The sequence below is a fragment of the Lasiosphaeria miniovina genome (assembly GCF_030549165.1).
Source record: "Lasiosphaeria miniovina strain SMH2392-1A chromosome Unknown B0T26scaffold_1, whole genome shotgun sequence".
NCBI lineage: Eukaryota > Fungi > Ascomycota > Sordariomycetes > Sordariales > Lasiosphaeriaceae > Lasiosphaeria > Lasiosphaeria miniovina.
In genome coordinates, this window is record NW_026848220.1 from 2,239,847 (window position 1) to 2,260,468 (window position 20,622).

The 20,622-nt window shown below is 57.0% G+C and overlaps 5 protein-coding genes across 5 annotated transcripts; 4 read left to right on the top strand and 1 right to left on the bottom strand.

The window, feature by feature from the left end:
* B0T26DRAFT_632119 (WSC domain-containing protein) lies at positions 1-4,839 on the top strand (the record flags this gene model as incomplete). The annotated part of the gene is made up of 7 exons (XM_060436420.1): positions 1-179; positions 240-268; positions 329-352; positions 412-661; positions 712-852; positions 924-1,491; positions 1,567-4,839. 7 exons carry the CDS (start codon positions 1-3, stop codon positions 4,837-4,839), a joined length of 4,464 nt encoding a protein of 1,487 aa, XP_060302434.1.
* A 1,005-nt stretch (positions 4,840-5,844) lies between these two features.
* B0T26DRAFT_633327 (MBOAT, membrane-bound O-acyltransferase family-domain-containing protein) lies at positions 5,845-8,224 on the top strand (the record flags this gene model as incomplete). Its single annotated transcript, XM_060436535.1, has 5 exons — positions 5,845-6,139; positions 6,276-6,343; positions 6,434-7,092; positions 7,125-8,005; positions 8,118-8,224. The coding sequence occupies 5 exons, from the start codon at positions 5,845-5,847 to the stop codon at positions 8,222-8,224; spliced, it is 2,010 nt and encodes a 669-aa protein (XP_060302435.1).
* Positions 8,225-13,629: 5,405 nt separating this feature from the next.
* Positions 13,630-15,684, top strand: B0T26DRAFT_633868 (uncharacterized protein; the record flags this gene model as incomplete). Its single annotated transcript, XM_060436575.1, has 1 exon — positions 13,630-15,684. The coding sequence occupies one exon, from the start codon at positions 13,630-13,632 to the stop codon at positions 15,682-15,684; it is 2,055 nt and encodes a 684-aa protein (XP_060302436.1).
* A 560-nt stretch (positions 15,685-16,244) lies between these two features.
* B0T26DRAFT_745595 (small-subunit processome) lies at positions 16,245-17,711 on the bottom strand (the record flags this gene model as incomplete). Its single annotated transcript, XM_060444582.1, has 2 exons — positions 16,245-17,055; positions 17,662-17,711. 2 exons carry the CDS (start codon positions 17,709-17,711, stop codon positions 16,245-16,247), a joined length of 861 nt encoding a protein of 286 aa, XP_060302437.1.
* An 821-nt stretch (positions 17,712-18,532) lies between these two features.
* B0T26DRAFT_632853 (glycoside hydrolase family 47 protein) lies at positions 18,533-20,423 on the top strand (the record flags this gene model as incomplete). Its single annotated transcript, XM_060436482.1, has 2 exons — positions 18,533-20,197; positions 20,274-20,423. The coding sequence occupies 2 exons, from the start codon at positions 18,533-18,535 to the stop codon at positions 20,421-20,423; spliced, it is 1,815 nt and encodes a 604-aa protein (XP_060302438.1).
* Between the last annotated feature and the right edge of the window lie 199 nt (positions 20,424-20,622).

Consider the following 20,622-nt stretch of genomic DNA (forward strand, 5'->3'; position numbering starts at 1 on the left):
ATGGTGATCACGGCGTCCAATTTGAACAATGTGCGGATCCACAACTCCAAGATTGGCGACTTGATCAACTCGAGACAACTCCAGCCTCCGTTCCTACGAAGCGATATCGATTGTGCCGACGTCCCAGACTACATTGGTGTTACGGGCACTCCCATCATCGACCCTGCCACCGATATCATGTAAGACGGCCGTCCTTGGCTTGTGTTGGTTTTTTTGTGAGTATGCTAACGAGACTTTAGCTACATGTTTGCCAAGGGCTATAAAGGAGGTGGGCAATAGCACCGACATGTTTTTTGGGGGAATTCTTGTTGACGGTTCTATTCAGGAGCTGCTAGCGGTGGTGTGGTCAATGGTATTCCTCCAGAACTTGCTCTGCTCGTGTCATTCAGACTTCTCACTCTTCACTCATAGGCATATACCAGATGTATGCGCTGCAGCTGCCGACTCTAGCCGACGTCTCTAGCTTTCCGGTTTCTATGGAAGGCCACAACGCGGACAACGATCCAGCCAAGTACTTCATCGGAGGCACCGTGCTGCAGAGACCCGCTCTGGCAACCGTAAACGGCGTTATTCTCGTGGCATTTGGCGGCCATTGCGACCTGTTCAACTATACCGGATACGCGGCGGCCGTCAGCAAGACGCCTGGAGTTGGTGTAGTGAGGTATGCTGTATTGCCTGTGGCTCAAGGGAACCCACACTGACACGGCACAGTATGTATGCTATGGAGGCTGCTCCCGGCGCCCCTCCACAACAAGCGCTGGTTCTTATGAACCAGAATGGTGGCAAGGCCGGCATCTGGCAGAGTGGAATGGGCATCGCTGTCGATGGATCGCGATTCTTCGTTGTCACCGGGTGAGTCTGCCTGCCCCGGCCCATTATGTCGCCCCTGGCATGGCGATTCTGACATGACGTGATATATATAGTAACGGCCTGGGGCATGCCAACGGAAACGTTCCCGCCAGTGGCCGGCTCCCGCTCAGTACCTTGGACGAGTGCGTGGTCAATTTCGGCATCTCCTCGACAGGGAAAATCTCTCTCACCGATTACTTCGAGCCTTACGACTACGTGAACATGGATGCTGACGACAAGGATCTTGGCTCGTCTGGCCTGTGTCTGCTTGACCCGTCTACCTTCCAAGCCGGCACCGTGTCTCGTATCGCCGTGACTGTGGGAAAGAACTCAAAGGTCTACGTCATGAATGCAAATAACCTGGGCGGTTTCAAGCAGGGAAGCGGCGGAACAGACAACGTCATCCAAACCATCACTACCACAAACTCCGCCTTTGGTGGAGCGGGGAGTTATCCTCTGGAAGGGGGGTATTTCTACTTCACCCCTGTCGGCGACTATACATATGCGTACAAATTCGGTACCGACGGTTCCGGGGGGCCCTTCTTCACCCAGGCTGGCAAAACTCTATCCGTGTCGGCTGGTCGGGCTGGCAATGGCCAACCTACAGTCACCTCTAACAAGGGGCAGCCGGGCACTGGAATTGTACGTTCGGCCTCGCAGTTATCGAGATGTGCTTTGGAGCATGTTGCGGAATGATTTGGCTAACGTTAGGCTTAGTTGTGGGTTACCGACGTCAACTCCGGTCTGAACGCATACAGGGCGGTGCCAGATTCAGGGGGCATTCTACGAACTCTCCCATTACCCGCGACTCCCGGGATCAACAAATACCAGCGTCCCGCCTTTGGTGACGGCCGGGTTTTTGTCACGGCGGGCAACAAAATCATCGCTCTTGGTGCTCCGGTCAACCGGCCTTTGACGTGCATCGATCCCGTCGATTTCGGCTCGGTTCAAACCGGGTCCACCGGAACGGCGACGGTCTCATGCACGGCAAATATACTGATCACGAAGATCAACGGTTGCACAACTGCGGACCCCCGGTTTCAGTGCAAGAACTCGACGTTGCCGACTGGGCAACTTGCTACTGGAGCAACTTTCAGCTTTCCAGTTACTTGGAATCTCAGTAGCGATGCTCTGGCGACCTTGCAGAACACGAGTTATGGGACTGTGATTCCTGGTATCGACGGCTCTGTGCTCTCCGTCTATACTACCAACGGTGTGGGTGGTTACACTAACATTGTCCCCATTTCCCTCACCGGATCAGTCGTCAGCAGCGCGCCGTTTTTGCTCATCACCCCTGGACAGGTGGATTTTGGGGGTTTGGTGTTGGGAAATGCAAATTCAGCGAATAGCTTGACTGCCTCTGTTTCCATCCAGAACGTTGGCAACAGCACCTTGACCATCACGGGCATGGCATGGCGGGTCGGCAACGACTCTACAACCACTTTCACCAATATTACCTTCTCGGGGACGAGAGCAACATTCGGCCTGGGATTCTTTGCGCCGTCCTTTCCAGCACCCGCAAGCACGCTTGCGGCCAGCCAGTCTCGCGGTGTCCCTCTCTATTTCAACACCACTGCCAGCGGCTCTTATTCCATCTCTCTCACGATTTGGACCAACGGTGGGGTTGGCAAAGTCTTGCTCTCGGCCTCTGCTGGAAACCCTCCCATTGCTTCGATCGCCGTGTCGACTTCGGAAAATGGGTGGGATACCAGCGTGCCGCTGGCAATGAGCTTTGGGGATGTCCTCGCTGGCACGACTGTTACAAAGCGGATCCGTCTCTGCAATACGGGCGGCTCTGTCCTCACAATTACAAAGTCCAAGCCGCCGATTGCGGCCCAGCTAACTTCAACAAACCCTTACGGCGATCTACTTGAAGGCCAAAAGATTGCAGTGGGCGCCTGCGCTTACGGGACCGTGGCTGTCTATGCCGGAACAGTCCAGCCGAATCACCCGGCCCAGAATCTCGCAGACGCATGGGTTCTCAATGCCGATGGCCAGGATGCCCTCAACCCTACCCAGCCATTTGGCGTCCACGATCTCGCGATATCGGCACGGATTGTATCTCGACAGGTAGGCCCGCCTCTATCAAACGGACTCGGACGCTATCAGTGGACCGGATGCTTCCGTGACAGCAACGGTCGTACTCTGGCCACCCAGATCAACAACGCTGCCCAGGAGGCTACCAACACCAACGAGCAATGCCAGACCTTGTGCTTTGCCGCCGGGTACACATTCGCCGCAACTGAATATCACCAAGAGTGTTGGTGCGGCAACACTATCAACAATCCGTCCACTTACACCAGCGATTCTCAAAACTTCTGCACCTTCTCTTGCAATAGCGACGCGAGCGAATCTTGTGGCGGCGATGGGAGCTACGTGAGCCTGTATGCAGACACTACCAAGTTCGATATCCAGGCCTTCCTAAACTCGATAAACGGCGTACCAACGTCAACAAGCTCTATCGCGACCTCATCCACGAGGTTTTCAAGCTCGTCCACGAGGTTATCAAGCTCTTCGTCACTGACTACCATCTCGACAACTTCCAGCACCCCGTCAACAACTCCTTCGGGCTCTCCATTGAACCCCAACGAACCCGCCGTCATTAGCGGGCAGTGGAACTATATTGGCTGCTACAAGGATAATATTAATGGGCTTCGGTCGCTATCTTCGGCGAGCACAGCTTCTGGTACCATGACGCTGGAGGCATGTGCGAGCTTCTGTTCTGCCTACAATTTCTTTGGCACCGAATACTCGAGCGAATGCTATTGTGGCTTCAAGCTCAGCACAGCGACGCTGAAGGCGAGTGAAGATGACTGCATCGCCACGTGCTCCGGCAACCCAGCTCAGATTTGCGGCACTGGCGACCGCCTCTCGGTGTACAACAATACGGTGTACCTTTCGCCGCCGTCGCAGCCATCGCACGTCCCGAGGGCGGGCAACTACGTATGGTCTGGATGCTATACCGAGATCGCGGCTGGCCGTGCTTTGTCTCTGGCTGGTACTGCTGCTGATACCATGACGATCGAGGTGTGCGCTGCGTTCTGCGCCGGCAACAACGCCCAGTTCATGGGCGTCGAGTACGGCCGGGAATGCTACTGCGGAAACACGCTCGACCTCGGCTCGACGCAGGTCGACCCGACGGCCTGCAACATGCTCTGCCAGGCAAATCCTCTGGAATTCTGCGGCGCCGGCGCCAGGATTGAGCTGTATTCGTACTCGGCACTCCCGAGCTCGACGACTTCCAGTACATTGGTGGTCTCAACCACGTCAAAGTCGTCAACAAGCTCGACAAGCTCAACGACATCAAGCTCGACAAGCTCGAGAAGCTCGACAACCTCATCAACTTCATCAACTTCATCGAGCTCGTCCTCGACAAGCAAGTCCAGTTCATCAACATCGTCAAGCTCGACAACATTGTCAAGCATGTCCAGTTCATCAACATCGTCAAGCTCGTCAACTTCGTCGAGCTCGTCAAGCAAGTCCAGCACGTCGGACGCTTCAACCTCTTCATCATCTTCGTCTTCGTCGTCAACGAGCACCGGACCGACTCCTACGGCGACGAACGGCTACTATCACATCGGCTGCTACTCGGACACATCGAACGGCCATGCGCTCCCGAATCTCAATTCGAACAGCAGCATGACACCAGAGCTTTGCATTGCCATCGCTAACAGCATGTACAGTGCGGCGCCGACTCCAACAGCAGCGGCTCGCCTACCATATCTATTCCTCGAGTACCACCATGAATGCTATGGAGGAACGAGCTTCGACTTCAGGGGCAGCGCGGTGACAACACTGGTGGGCCAGAACGCCTGCACCGACTACTGCTCTGGCAGCATCGTGACTTTCACCACCAACGGCGTGGCGTCGACGACGACGGACCTGGCCAATAGGTGCGGCGGCGCCAAACAGTTTGATCTGTACGCGCTGTCCACGGCGGTGGTATTCCCAACGACGGGCGGGCCTGTGGCGACAGTCACGGCGCCGTGATCAGGGAGTCGTGCAGGACGTTGATGAGCTATTGGGACACCTTTTTTCTCTCAAAAAAATAATTATTATATAGAGGCTTTGATGTAGATATATTCCTCCCTAGTTAGGTATTGTTCATTCACTCATAATTTAACCCGAACTAGGCTGCTGTCGTCGGCCTACCCGATGCTTTTCCTCTTCCAGCATGCCCTGCCACAATGCGTATACAAAACCGGAGGATCGAGGATTTAAAGTCGCCATTGACACAACGCGAATGCAACGCTGTGTATCCGAAGAGACCAATACGCTCTACTTCGTATTCAACGACCAAGGGGAATACCTGGCGACTTACTTTACTTAGGTACCGAATGTGTCCACGGGTTTGGTTACTGAATGAGTGGAGGCACCTTGTTTTAATCTGATTTTGTTACCTGATCGAAGCGTACTCGGTATTATTTTTTCGGATTGCTTAGAAGAGGCAAAACAAACTGTTGTTGGGCCACTGTGTCAACCAGCTCGAAAAGGGGCGGATATCCCGACGACCTAGGTAACTGAGGTGGAAAAAAGATTAACCTACCTATGCCCGTCAGTGCCACCAGTTTCACTTTCAGGGGCCGACGATGCGAGACCAAGGGGCCGGACCCATCTCACAGGCTGATTTGCTTTGGGGGGGGCCCTGAAGACGGCCGACGACAGCTGGTGGGACCATGTCTCGGGGTCCGCTGCGGCCTGCTCAGCCGCACCCCGCCGTTGGCAGCGGCCCAATTAGTAGCCGCTCCAGGCCCATGGGCCCCTACAACCTAGTCCAGCTGCAGTTCTAGACCACCTGCTAGCCCGCCCGGCCCGTCAAAACGACACGAGACACCCACTAAGAATAAAACAGATGTGTTGGGATCGAATTGCGCCGGCGCTCCTCCCTCTCGACCGACCTCTGGCAATTGCAAAAGAAAGCGTCGGGTTCGATGCGACAATGTTGATCAGGCATCGCGGAGCCTGTGACACTTTTGATTCAGCGACAACGACGAAATGGCGCTAGGCGGCGTGCTATCGCAGCTAGGGAACATCTACGATGTCGACACGCTGGACACGCGCTTCACCACGCCCCCGGGCCTCTCCTACAAGGCCGTCATCGACGCCCGCTCCGACAAGCGCAGCGACGACGCCCTGATTCCGAATACAAACACAAACCCCAATAAGCTCGAGGGCAACAAGCGGCCCCAGTCGCCCCCGCGATGGCGCACTCCCGAATTCTATCTTTATTACCTCCTCCTCTCCTTCATCATCACCTCCATGTTCTGGGTCGCAGGCGGTGTCTCTCAACGTACGTCCCCCCCCTCGGTGCTTCACAGCGTTGGACATACCATACAGTGCAGCAGGATTCGAGACTTCCCCTCTCAAATTATTACTGGTTCTCGTTTCTGATCTCTGGACCTGTTGTGCGGGTGTCGTCGTTTTAGCTTCCGATGTCAGATATTACAAGTTCGAGCGCTACCTGTCTCCGGGCTGGATTCCCGGCCGCAAGATCGTAAGCCCCTGAACCATAAACAAAAAAAAACGTGTCCCGCTTTTTTGTCTGCTCGTCTTCTAAACGTAGACTCTTTGCCCCTACATGTAGGATATATCCGACGCCCAGTACTTCACCTTCCGCAAGAACCTCCCGTACATGGGCCTCCTCCTCGTCTTCCACCCGCTCCTGCGCCGCGTTTGGGAAGCCGTCTATAGCCCCGCCGCCGCCACCAGCTCCCCCTCGCGCGGCCACGCGCCGTCAAGGCCCGGGACCCCGACCCCCGAGGCTGCCGACGCCCGCCTGTGTCGGCGCACCTCGTTCGACTATGCCTTTGCCATCGCCTACCTCGTCGCCCTGCACGGCTTCTCGGCCGCCAAGATCCTGCTGATCTTGCTCGTCAACTTCAAGATCGCTACAGGCGGCCTGCCGAGGAAGTACATCCCCGCCGCCACGTGGGCGTTCAACATCTGCACCTTGTTTGCCAACGAGGTGTGCCACGGCTACAAGTTCCGCAGCATCGCCCTGTTCTTTAGTGGTGGCGGCGCGGCCGGCGACCTGTTGTCGGACCCCTCGTCCCTAGTGCGCCTGGGCGACTGGCTGGACGGCCACGGCGGGCTCATGCCCCGGTGGCAGATCCTGTTCAATATTACTGTTCTCCGCCTCGTCAGCTTCAACCTCGACTACTACTGGAGTCTGAACTCGCGGGCTGCTAGTCCCATGGAGGTGCGAACACACACACACACCCCGGCCTCTCCACCCCCTTTTTTGTTTTTGTTCCCCTTCTTTTACCTTGCGGAAGACTGGCTAATACCCCAAAGAAGAAGCAGCTGGACCCTGCCAACCTCTCGGAGCGGGACCGTGTCAGCATCCCGGCGGCGCCGGGCGACTTCTGCTTCCGCAACTACATAGGCTACGTCATATACGCGCCGCTGTACCTGACGGGGCCCATCATCACGTTCAACGACTACATCTCGCAGCAGCGGTACCGGCCGGCGAGCATCGAGACGCCGCGCACGGTGCGGTACGGCGTGCGGTTCCTGCTCGTGCTGCTGTGCATGGAGGTGGTGCTGCACTATGTGTGGGTGGGCGCTATCTCTAAGGCCGGCGCCGACTGGAGCTCGTACACGCCAGCGCAGACCAGCATGCTGTCCTTCTTCAACCTGCACATCATCTGGCTCAAGCTGCTGCTGCCGTGGCGCTTCTTCCGCCTGTGGGCCCTCGTCGACGGCATCGACCCGCCCGAGAACATGCTGCGCTGCGTCAGCGACAACTACAGCACGCTGTCCTTCTGGCGCGCCTGGCATCGCTCCTACTACCGCTGGCTGCTGCGCTACATCTACATCCCGCTCGGCGGCGCCGGCTTCCGCTCGTGGCGCGACTCGGCGCGCTCCGTGGTTACCTATCTAATGGTCTTCACCTTCGTCGCCATGTGGCACGACATCAAGCTCAACCTGCTCATCTGGGGCTGGCTCATCGTCTTCTTCTTCCTCCCCGAGATCGCCGCCACCTACCTGTTCCCCCGCCGACAGTGGGAGGCTCGCCCCACCGCCTACCGCATGCTGTGCTGCGCTGGCGCCGTCGCAAACGTCCTCATGATGATCTCGGCCAATCTTGTTGGCTTCGCCGTTGGGATCGACGGCCTGCAGAGCATCCTGCGCGGTATCCTCTACGAGTACTCGGGTGTGTTTCTCCTCTTTTTTCTCCTCCCCAGATAATTATAAATCTAGGAAGATGGGATGAAACATAATAAAATAAAGAGAACAACCGCTAATTTGTTATTATATCTGTCTAGGCCTTTTATTCCTCGTCACGGCCTGCGGCGCCCTCTTCGTCGGCATCCAGGTCATGTTCGAGATCCGCGAGTCTGAGCTGCGCAGGGGCATCGTCATGAAGTGCTGAATTGTTGAATCAATCCAAAAGGGGAAAAAAGAAAGAGAGAAGAATAAAAAGAAAAAGGGGGTTGCATGCCCGCCCGCCTATTATGTTATTATAATAATATTGTTTTATCACATATCATTGGGACGGGGAAAGGGGAATATTGCGTCGACAGACGGTGAGCTGACGATGAGTGAGTGAATAAGCTCTCGCGCTGGGTTGGTTTCGTGTGCTGTACTGTACGAGGGACAGGGCAGAGTATACCTCTATTATATTATATCGTGTAGGACTTTTGTGTAAGTTGTACGAGAAGCATATGGAGATGGAGAGGAAATAACATCGAAAAAGAGATTTGGACATTCATTGGGTGACGTATTGTCTATGTGTCTATGATGACCTAACTGTGGTAGTGAGGGAGTATGTATGTGTGTGCTTATCGGGTATATTCCTGGGCAGGTTAGTAGGTAGGTATGTAGATAGGCATGGCGACGTACTTTGCGAGACTCGATCTTTAAGATGGAGATGCGTTTGTAAAAAGATCACGTCTCCACGTTTGCCTTCTTCCATTACATTTTCCCTCTTTTCTGCCTGCCCCTTTCTGTATCTGGAAGATGGAGAGGGGGGAAGTGAGGAAGGGGGGAAGTGGGGAAGGGGGGAAGTGAGGAGGGGGGGAAGTGAGGGAGAGGGCTTTGGCCTGTTCTCTCCCTTCCACCTTGTTTTGTTACAGTTTTTTTTGCTTCTCGTCTCCTTTCCTGTTGCCATTCCATTCTCTGACTTCCCTTGTTTCCTCTCCTCACCCCCGTGCTATGTCCCTGCCAGACATATCCGTAGTACTTAGGTGTATGTATGTACGTACATACTTGACTAGGATAACGACGCAGCATGCCCGTGAGAGCCGAGCGAAGTCCCAAAATAGCGCAAGGCACCTCCATAGACGGAACTCCCCGGCGAGTCTCTGAGGGTTACCCGTGGCTACTGTGTCCCCCGCCGATGTATGTATGTACATCCCGAAGCACGTTGACGGCGCTTTAAATAGACGGCAAGCAGCGGATCACAACTCTTCCAAATAGAGGAGTTGATGAGGCTGGCGATTAGCAGACGCGTCCCACCACTACTGATCCTCCCGGACAGCGACAGGGCTTGCTCCGGCCGGGCCAGGCGTGCCAGATATCGTCTCACCCGAGCATTCGATAGTGTGTATTCTTTGTCTACAGGACGGACATCCTGGGGCGGACGCACGCAGGCAATCCAGCGGGAAATGTGGCGGCTCCGTCTACCAGCCAAGGCATTTCCAACCTTGCGGTTCGACGAGGTAAAGGGGAAGGAAGGAAGAAAGAAAGAAAGAAGCTCGAGCTGGGATGGTGCGCGTCAAGAAGCTTGCCTTGACTGTTCTAGCTCACATAACTTCCACAAGTTCCTGGGAGCGATCCCCACCACTAACGTGCGGCCTGACGCCATCCCACGGGTGCTTCCCAGAATAGACAGCCCCCCCGACAGCCCTGTTGTGCATCGGGGTAGGGCACCGCGCAACCACGACGCGTTACCCGGGTAGTTACGAGGGAGATTCCAGTGGGCAGGGCACTTGCAGACACAGGAGGACCCGGGCAGATCACTCGAGGATGACGCCCTAGCGGCAACTCTGCTGTTAGGGGGTGGACCCTCTAGAGCCAATATTCCCTCGGGCTTTGCAGCGGCGAAGGGGGGAATCTCTTGCCTACGACCCAACGGCTATGTTGGGCCTAGAGAGAGAAACGGGGATTCGTTGCCATGTCATAGTCCCAGATGACTAAAAATGGGGCGCTGGGAGTTTGCGTTAGGCGTAAGTGTGATATTTCGTCAACTCCAAGGGGTCGATTTGACTTGGAGAGGTGTGGGATAGGATGGTGGTGTCTGTGTAGGCATGTATAGCTTCAACTGGGCCGCAACACGGCCCAGAGATTAGGTGCCACTTGACATCGACAACGACTTCGACCGAGGGGTGTTGAGAATAGAACAGAGCAGTCCCTCTCGAAGCTTTGGCAGCTTCAAGAACTGAAAGACTGACAGCCGTTCATCCGAACGCGTTCCCTTCCATCTTTCGGGATTATCGACAACCGAGAACGCCGGACATCGAAAGGGTGTGAAGTAGCTGGGTTCGACTAGGCCTGCAGTCAAGTGTCAACAAATATTTGCATATCCCTTCCCGTCCCCCGCGATGCACAAGTTCCCTTTCTCACATCGGGGACAGCTTGTCCCGCACATTGCTCTAATTATAGTCGAGCCATCTTACTGTGGGTAGCACAGGACAGCGAGCAACCACTGGGCCGCTAGCTGCCGACTGGACGACACGACGGCAATGGATTCGACAAGGCTTGGTAATCCCTTCTTTGCAATCTCTTTGCACCCTTTTCGGAGTTTTATTTCGTTCGAAACGTGTGCCTGTCGGGGCGGGTCAATGACTTTCTTGCATGAGATGGATATTCGCCATGTTAACTAGGGGGACCTGGTCTATAGGGAGGAAAACAGGGTCAAAATAGAACTTTCTTACTTGGCGCTCACATATCTCCTTGGTTTCGGGACCCAGTCGGTTGGGTCGGCCGTGACGGTTGGCAAGTTCATGGCTTTTTTTTTGCGGGTCAGGGTCCGTCCGCCAAACCCAGCCCGCAACGGCACAGGCGGGCCTTGTTCGACGACCTTGGAGCCAAGGATGGTATTTTTGGCAGCAGTACGGAGTCATCCCGCATCCAGCCCAGTACGCGTGTCTGCTCGGCAGGCTGGCAGGCTTGTGACAGGCCAGCCACATCGCGGCTGTTGGGAGTCTTGAGCGCGACTCCACGGGATGAATCGCCCGCCCATGGGATGCAGGAAATCACATAGGCCATGTGTTTCTACTGCGTAGTTAGCCTTGCGCAGAAGGGCCGGGACCTGGGCCTTCTTTTTCCCATCCCCGCAATCCATACGATTGGGATGGGAACAAGGCTAAAGTTGACAACCGGACCGGGTGTTCGCCCACCTACCGGTATATGATATGACGAAATGGCACGGCCGCCAGCTGCACTCCAGATCCCTCGTCTCTTGTCCGGGCGTCGGTTTCTGTGTCTGTGAACTTGGAGAACCGGGTTTTCATGGCATCCAGGACAGCCAGGACGTGTCCCGGTCCAGGTTGATGATGCCTCCAAAATCTGGATCGCTAGCTGGACTGCTGGGTCCGTGTGCGATGTGTGGTGTTTGGTCAGAAGGAACATTTTCGTCCCAATCACATGGCGTCGATCGCCAATAACCTTGGCCCAACTGCGTACGTAAAATGCACACTTGAGTAAGGTAGGGATGTAGATGGACGCATCTCCGAAACAAATTCATATCAGTCAAGGACTCGATGAAGGTGGCGAACGCAAGCCACGTCGGCGCGACGGGAAGAGGGAGGTGTCATTCATCTACACGCCCACGACGACGACAATTACTGGCGCCCGTCAATGATATTCAACCAAAGACTTCGGTACATGTTTAGGCGCTTCTTTTGCCGCCTTGCAAAGAAAGTCGGAGGAGGGACGGCGGGAGTAACTGTCCTTTGGGCGCCTGAGCTGCCGCCGCGCTGCGTGCCGACGAGGGCCATCACACGAGAAACCGCTCCGTGTACCTCCGAACAGGAGAATTAGCAAAGTCGTGTTCCAGTCTAGCTTTTGGATAGGTAGAGAGCCGCCTAGGCTCATGACGGCTCTAGGTTGGGCTTCTACGCAACTTCCATATTTCTTGACTGGAAGGTATCGTAAACAGCTTGGACTAAAGGAACTTTGAAGCATGCGGTCTGTCTAGTGTCTGCATTGCAAGATGGCGCCACTCCGGTCTAGGCGTCGGGCAATCGCTCTTGCCGATCTATCGCGCAACCCGCGCGTCTCTCTCGCCTATTGCGCACAGTGCCAGGATGCGTCTTTAAGTTGTGGGCGAGCCGGGCCTTTGTATACTTGGTGCTGGACACACAATACGGCACGGAATGCTGTGGGATACTACAACATACAAGAGTGCAGCACAGCTTCTGCCGCCTTGACTGCCAGCCTCGCCGCCTTACTTTGCCTCGGATTGCCTTGCCTTGCGCTGTGCTGTCGATATCTCCGGCTATACTCTGTAGACCACAGAATCGCTTCCACGGCTGCGAGAGTGGGAGGTACTGTGCCAGCGTCAGTAGCCCATCCACTCTCAATGCCCGGCTGCTGTTGGCTAGCTGGCCGCGGGAAAAGGCAATCTCGCAGACGCAGAGAGGAGTAACCCAAGCATCGAATGCGGCCTGCTGGCATTGGGCAAGGATGCTCTCAGTGCGGGAGCTGGCGAGCGTCTAGATGCAGCGTGACTCTGGCTGTGATTGGCTCTGCACGGCCAGGGGGCAAGGGGGATGTCTATTTTGGGCGGCTAATGGCTCCCCTCGTCTCCCGCCATTCTGCCCCTCTTGTCGCGGAGCTGTCCACTCAGGTCGGCGGGGGACAGCAGACAGCCAGCTGCTCACCAGCGCGGCCAATTCTCTCGTCGCCGAGCCCAGCGCTTAAAATCCAGCATCGCACTGCAGCGGAAAGCCCAGCTTCCAGACGTTGCTGCATGAGGCAAGGCGGGCGCGCCATGGAGAGGTTGGGCAGCCGGGGTTGGCTCGCTCTTGCCTGCCCCCAGCCTGGCCTCCAGCTCGCCTTCTTGTCCTAGAAGGCGCGCAGAGGCACACAACGGGAAGGAGCAATAGTTCAAGGTTTGCAAGGCACGGATGTACTATTACTTTGGGTCGGGTACAATGCTTTGTTCAGTGGTCGAGCACAATGGATGTACCCACTCGCACTCTGCTTGGGGGTAGGCGAGCCCACCAAACACCATCGAGAGTCCAAGACCATGCCATGCACCACCCACCCACCACCTACCGCGGGACGGCGAGCCAGGGGCGGCTGGGTGGTGCTGGTGCTTGTGCCCGTGCGTGCGACCATGGAATGGATCTATGTATGTACTGGACTCATCCCACGAGTCCTGGAGCGGGCAGTTGAGATGCGCTTCTGCCGCTCCCACTCCGACCAATTAGTTTTTTGCTTGTGTTTGTTATAACGTATTGGCTCCCAAGTCGTTCGTGCAAGCCGTCTGCTCGGTCCTGGTTCCATCACATCACGCCTCCACCTCGACCACCTTGACCTGTCCAACAGCATCGCCATCGTCAGATGTTGGGAGGAAAACAAAGAGAGGCCGTGCCACTTTGCCGTCACCGTCTCTCAGAACCGGAATCAGAACCAGAGCTCCTTCTCCGTCTCATGGTCTGTGAAGTCATGTCTCGGTAGCACAACCTTTGGCCTCCTGCTTATGACGCGTCCTGCTCGATCCCGAGCCCAAAGACGACAGCTAGAAAGACGGAGAGCTCCGAGAGGCACAATAGCCTCAACTCACGCTCGATACCAAAGGATTAAAAAATCCGAAATCCGCCGCCCAATATGTCGGCAGCACCCCCTACTACTGGAGGAGGCTTCTCCCTTTTTCCTAACACCAGTGTTGCCCCGAGACCGCCCTCCAGGAACCAGATAGCAAGGCCTCAGCGAGACCAGACGCCTCAGGGGCGGCCGTCCATCTCTGCCGAGGCGACTCCGCCTCGCGTCGGGAGACAGCCATCAGTGCGGAGGCAGACTTCGGTGAGAGAAGGCAAGCAGAAGCAGCCATCAAACAACCCATGGCAAGCCGCTTTAGATGCCCAAAAGCAACAGCAACAACAGCAGCAGTCAGAAGAAACCCCCGAACAGGAGCTAGAAACCCAGCAACAGCAGCAATTTCAACCCCCACCACAGCAATATTTTCAACCTCCGCCACAGCAGCAGCAGCAGCGACCATCGGTTGTCACAGCTGCCTTGAGCCCCGCGGCCGAAGCAGCGACAAGAACATTGTCACCCGCAACCGTCACCGATGTTCCGCCACGGTGCGAGACGGCCTTCTCCGAGGCCCGGACGCTCGTCCGCAGTCCCAGCACGCGGTCCAGGAGCTCCATCGCCAAACCACCAATAGCCTACGTCCCTGGTGGCGGCAGCAGTAGTTCGGCAGCAGGCCCGTCGACGGAACCGCCTCCCATCCGGTCGATTTTCCCCCAGTATAACCCAGAAATCCCCCTGGATCGGCAGGACTACTACCCAACCCAGGCCAGCCCTGTGCATATCCCACAGGCCGCCATTAGCCGGCCGCTATATTCGCCCAGAGGCGAAGAGCCGCGGAGCCCGCCGGCCGCGCGGAGTCCCCCCGCAATCAGCCCGGCGCCGACCGCAACCGCCGGCGGGAGCAGGTGGCCAGCCGGCGCTCACGCTCAGGAACCCCACGTCATCCCGCCCGTGAGCACGACCGGGGAGCTGAGAGCCCTCTGGAAGGTGACCAACGGGTGGAAGGCCTCGGCGCTCGAAGGCCGGCTCTTCTGCCTTAAGATGACCGCCGAGCGGGATGCTCCCATCTACACGCTCTCGTCGGCGTCGTCGCAACCATTCTACAACCTCCGACTAGATCCCACCTCCGCGTCGGCGCTGGTGTCCCTGTCCCGGTACGACCCCAGCAAGCCCTACAAGGGCCTGCTGGCGAGCTCGCCGTCCATCTCGGGCACGCCGTCGCCGCGCGCGTCGTCGTCGAGCAAGTCCGAGTCCAAGCATGACGCCAAGTACTGGCACGAGGTGCTCGGCACGACGCTGGAGGAGAAGGCGCGCAAGCAGCCGCCCAACGACGGGCTCGTGGCGCAGCTGTGGCCGTCGGCGGCCGCGAGGCTGGCCATGGACCGCGCCAACGACGCCACCACGGTGGCGCTGGCCGAGCACGAGTGCGCCCGCCTGGTGTGGGACGCCGACTCGGGCTACCACTACCTGGTCCACCCGGCGCTGGCCATGCCGTTCTGCGTCACCGTCGAGCGCAACCCGGCCTTCAGCCGCACCGAGTACACGCTCGAGCACCTCGAGTCGCCGCAGCACCTGGGCCGGCTGACGCGCGACGGCACCGGCGCCGGCTGGCTCGAGGTCGACACGTCCATCGCGTCCAAGATCGACGCCGTGTACCTGGTCGACGTGGTGGTTGCGGCGCTGGTGCTCGTGGCGCACTCGGACGACCTGTGGACGCACGTCGAGGTGTTTGAACCGCCGCCCGTGTTCGGCGGGCCTGAGGGCAGCCTGACGTCCAAGTTCGACCGCCGCAGCAGCAAGGGCAGCCGCACGAGCCGCCGCATGAGTAGCCGGCTGAGTCGCGCCAGCCAGCGCGACAGCCGGCGGGAGGAGCGGCTGCGCCGCAAGGAGACGACCACCAAGAAGCCGGCCAAGACCCGCATGGAGCAGTTCGAGGTCGACATTGAGAGCCAGATCAGCGAGCTCGGCAAGAAGGACCGGCAAAAGGAGAAGGAGAAGACGCCCGGTCTCGCCCGCGGCATCTTCACGCTTCTATCCATCATCTTTAAGTGCATCATCTGGATCGTCACAATGGCCTTCAAGGCGCTGAAGGCCGTGCTGAGGTGCGCAAAGTCGGAGAAGTTATGAGAGGAGCGGGGAAAAAAGCCCGCCTCGCCGGGCACATCGACGCATGCTTGCATGCGTGAACAGACAGACAGACAATATTTAGGAGAAAGGACATGAACTGTATAATGGCTACACTTATCACCTAAACAAGGGGGAGTGCATGATAGATTATCCTTTAGGAAAGGAAAGGGAATGGTGGCGAACAGAGCTGCCTGCAACCTGTAGGAAGAGCCCGAGTATGCACATAACTACAACGGGGCCCTCCTTCTATGGGCCGGCGGTCATGGTTTCATGATATATATATAACTTTTTAGGCGTTGGGAAATGGCGGTTTAGGGTATTGCATAATGAAAGCCCAGCTGGGAAACGAAAGCCAGCCTTTTTGAGCTTGACGTTTTCGCTCCTTGGCTGAGACGAGACAGACAAACAGACAGACAGAGAAACAACAGACACTGAGAGATGCAAAAAACAATGCAAGGAACAGAGAATAGAAAGAAGAGAAGCGACAGAAGGGGACTTTTTTTCTTTCTGTGTTTTCCTTAAAAAAAAAAAAAAACTTCCCGTTCTGTCCCATGCGCTCGCTACCTCTTCCTCTCGCGGACTGTAATCCTTTTGCCCATCTTGGTGACGCCGCCCGACGTCGCCGTCTTGGCCATCTTGGCCTGCTGCACCTCGAGCTCGAACTCGGCCGCCGCTAGCGTCCGCAGCTTCCTCCGCGCGTTCTGGAGGCTCTGCCGCACCTTTTCCAGGTTGCGCGCCTTGCGCTCGGCTTCGTGGGTCTTTTTGTCGCCGTCGTTGTCCCCCATGTCTTGGTCTTGGTCTCGCTCGTCGTCGCTTTCTGCTTGCGCTGCCGCCTCGTCTCGCTCCTCGACCCCGTCGCAAAAGACTATCTTTTTCGGCGGTTGCCTACTGCTGCTGCTCTTCCGTCTTTTGCTACCGGCCATTTCGTCGTCGTCATCATTCTCGTCATCGTCCTCGTCGTCATCGTCGGCCATATCCTCCTCGGCCCCGCCGGCCAGTACGAAGCGCTCCTCGAGGGCGCGCACGTCCTTGGCGGCGACATTGCGGGCGGTGCGCAGGTAGCCTAGGTCCTGGGTCTTGAGCAGGCGCACTAGGTCCTGGTCCATGGCGCGGTTGCCGCGGTCGCCATCGACGGCGCCCGTGAAGGCCTTGCCGCGCGACAGCCGCGACCCGGGCCCCGTCCGCGACATCATGCCAAAGTAGAACTCATCCTCGTTGCGGTCCGCCGCCTTGGCCCGCAGCGACTTGAGCACCTCCTGCTTCTTGTGGAAGTCCTTGGCCCGTTTCTGGTAGTCCTTCTTCTTTTCTAGAAGGCCCAGCCGCTGCCGCTCGACTGGCTGCGCGCGCTCGCGGTGGGAGCGCCGCTGGACGCTGTGGCTCAGGTAGGTCAGTTTTTTTTTTGTCGAGTTTCTTGACTGCGGGGGAGGAGTTGCGAGGTGGGCAATCATTCAGTTGTAGGGTGGCTTCTCACCTGTTGCGCAACGATGACATGGTGAGTGACTCTTGGGGATTCCCTCTTTCTTGGAAGTATGTCAGTATTTGGGTGCGCGCGTAGAGGGCAGTGCGTGTGTGTGTTTTATGTCGTGCTAGAAATTTGGTATGAATTGGCATCACCAGGCCCTACTCTGGTGTTGCTGTCGGTTTGGAGGTGCTCGAAATTTCGAGCTTCGCGATAAGCGATAAGGCTTTTTGGCCTAGTGTGTCCCGCCCCGCATGTCCACTCGTCTCCTCCCTTCTCCACTGGGCTTTAAAGTGACGGCGGGGCTGGTTTGTGAACTGACAGGGAGCTTCCGCTGGCCTGGAGCTTCAGTGACACTCCGGGTTTTGTTTCCATTCATTTGTTTCCATTCATCCTGCCTTAGGATTACTGACAGAACCCCAACGGCTCTAATCGGACAACTTCTAGTAAGCGAGGCTTTTCCAAATTGTGTCATTTACCTATGGATTATTCTAGTTTCAAATAGGGACTGGAGATACCGCACAGCACTAGACGGTGCTTCTTCATCTTCGCTCCCACGCTTGAACATGGTGGCCTATTCTAGTTGGACTTAGCCCGGGACTTTCTCCGTGCTAGCTGCGACTTGGCGCCGGGCTTCCAGGCCCGAAGCTTCGCTCTCGAACGCCGGCACTTGCGGAGGGTTTATCAGGTTCGATGGCGTGGTGTCAGGAAAAAAGAAATACGAGATGCAATTTCAGTCAATTGCGCCCAGGGCGGGTCGAAGGAAGACAAGGTCTCAGCGGGCCCTTCAACCTCCTTAGATTGCTGAGCTAGTGAGTCGGTCCTCCAGGAATCTAAAATCCAAACGGCAGGAACCACGTTCTTTTACCAATCTGTGGGATATCCTATCATGGCATGTATACATTTGGTTTAAACCAATGCCTATCCATCTGAATCCCTAGCGCCCTTCACACGTCTGGCCAGGGCGGAAAGCTTCGACGCCGACCGCGGCGCCGCTCGTCAGCCTAAAAAGCTTGCAAGCGGCAGCGGCAGCGGCAGCGCAGCACGCCTCGCTTGAAACGTGCGCTCCTCCTCTCCTGATGCGACGGCAGACTGGAAGAAAGTCTTGGCAGTGTCATACTCTGGAAGAAGTGGGCTCTTAGCGATTGGACAAATGTCGGCCTGGAGCTACTTGACCGTACTAAGACTAAGTACCTGGCCAACCCACCGCTGTGGACCTTGCATGCTCCATCCTCTCCTGAAGACTTGAGAGGATGCTTGCCCTCTATATACTGAATCGGTCCATCTCTTGAGTTCCTTGCGTTCCTCGTTCGGTCTTTCGTTTGCGGCGCATCAGGTCAGCCATGATTCCCAATCTGTCTCGCGCAGTTGGGATAAAAACAAAAACAAATGGCGTTTATAGCAGTGCCGCGGCGGCTCTCACGCCTCGCCCTTGCCGTCGTGCTATGTCTTGCCACAATCTACTTCTTTCGAACGAAGCTGGACGAGGTATCAGATGGCGGTAAAGCATGGGGACGCTCATGGGGAGACGGATACGTGCGCAGCAGCTTCAACTGGGCAAACCGGCTTCAGACACACCCAATCCCCGAGACCAACCGGACCAGTCTGCCCCAAGGCGTCCCGCGCGTGCTGCCTCGTATCCAGCATCAATTCTCCGAGCTGGAGCTGGACGCGGCCCACAACAAAACCCAGCAGCAGCGGCGCGATGCCGTCCGCCGCACTGCCACCAAGTGTTGGGAGAGCTATCGCCAATTTGCTTGGGGCCGTGACGAGCTGTCCCCCCTGACCCAGACCGGAGCCGATACCTTCGCCGGGTGGGGGGCGACCGCTTTTGACTCACTAGATACGCTCTGGATCATGGGGCTCACTAAAGAGTTCAAGCAGGCCGTGCGCCTGGTTGCTGCCGTCGACTGGGACCGCACGACGTCGGGACACTGCAGCCTGTTCGAGACCACTATCCGGTATCTGGGCGGGCTGCTGGCGGCCTACGACCTGAGCTATGAGAAAGTTTTGTTCGGCAAGGCACTGGAGCTGGGGGACATGCTCTACGCCGCCTTCGACACCCCAAGCCACATGCCGGCCAACGATTTCCGCTTCGGGAAAGCCAAGCAGGGCGGGCTCGTAGCTGACCGGCGCGAGTCGCTAGCCACGGTTGGCAGTCTGTCTCTAGAGTTTACGAGGCTCTCGCAGTTGACTGGGGATCCAAAATACTACTCCGTCATTGACCACATTAAGCTCGCCCTCGAACAGTCCCAGGACGACACTAACCTTCCGGGCATGTGGCCGACGTGGCTAGACTTGCAGCATGGCTTTCACGCCTCCGACACGTCCTTTACGCTCGGCGCCTCGGCCGACTCAGCCTACGAGTATTTGTCCAAGACGTACGCGTTGCTAGGCGGCCTAGACCAGACCTACGAGAAGATGCACCTAAAGGCCATGGCGACGGCGAGAGACCACGTCCTGTTCCGGCCGATGCTGCCCGACGCCTACCCGGCGGCCCTCCCAGACATTCTGTTCTCGGGCACCGTACTGTCAAACGGCCGCATCATCGAGCTCCTCCCCGAGGTCCAGCACCTCGGCTGCTTCGCGGGCGGCATGTTCGCGCTTGGCGGGCGCCTCTTCAAGCAGGACGGCGACGTCAAGATCGGCGAGCAGCTGGCGCGGGGGTGCGCGTGGGCGTACGACGCGTTCCCCACGGGGGTCATGCCCGAGGTGACCGAGGTCCTCCCCTGCCAGAGGAAGCCGATCAACGACGACGAGAACAGGGACGCCGACGACCCCCTAGCCCACTGCGCCTGGAACCAGTCCAGGTGGGGCGACGATACCACCAGCCCGAAGCCCTTCTCCAATGTCCGCGACCCGCAGTATCTCCTCCGGCCCGAGGCCATCGAGAGCATCTTCGTCCTCTACCGCATCACGGGCAAGAAGGACCTGCTCGACGTCGCCTGGCGCATGTTCCAGGCGGTCACGGCGGCAACCGAGACGGAGCATGCGCACGCCGCCATCACGGACGTGCAAGTCACGGGGACCACGGGCAAGACGAACTCTATGGAGGTGAGACCTTTCCTACCCGCTCTTCTTGTCCCTATTCTAGCAGTGTTGCTAACCATGTGATTCCCGCGACCTAAAGAGCTTCTGGATCGCCGAGACGCTCAAGTACTTCTACCTCATCTTCTCGGATCCCGACCTAATCAGCTTGGACGACTACGTCTTCAACACGGAAGCGCATCCCCTCAGGATACCCAAGCCGCCGCCGCCAACGGGGGCAAAAGAATCATGAACACAGTGACAGTAATAGAACAAAAAAGAAATAGACTTGCATATATACTCCATATTAGTATTAAAAAAAGAAATATCAAAAAGGTACCTAGCATGGTGAGTATGTTTTTCTTTCCGTGGCTGGGTTGCTAGTCATGTTAGTCTCTATCCTCCCCAAAGAGCAGTAGAGCATCGATTGCGGGTTCATATGCCGAGGTGGA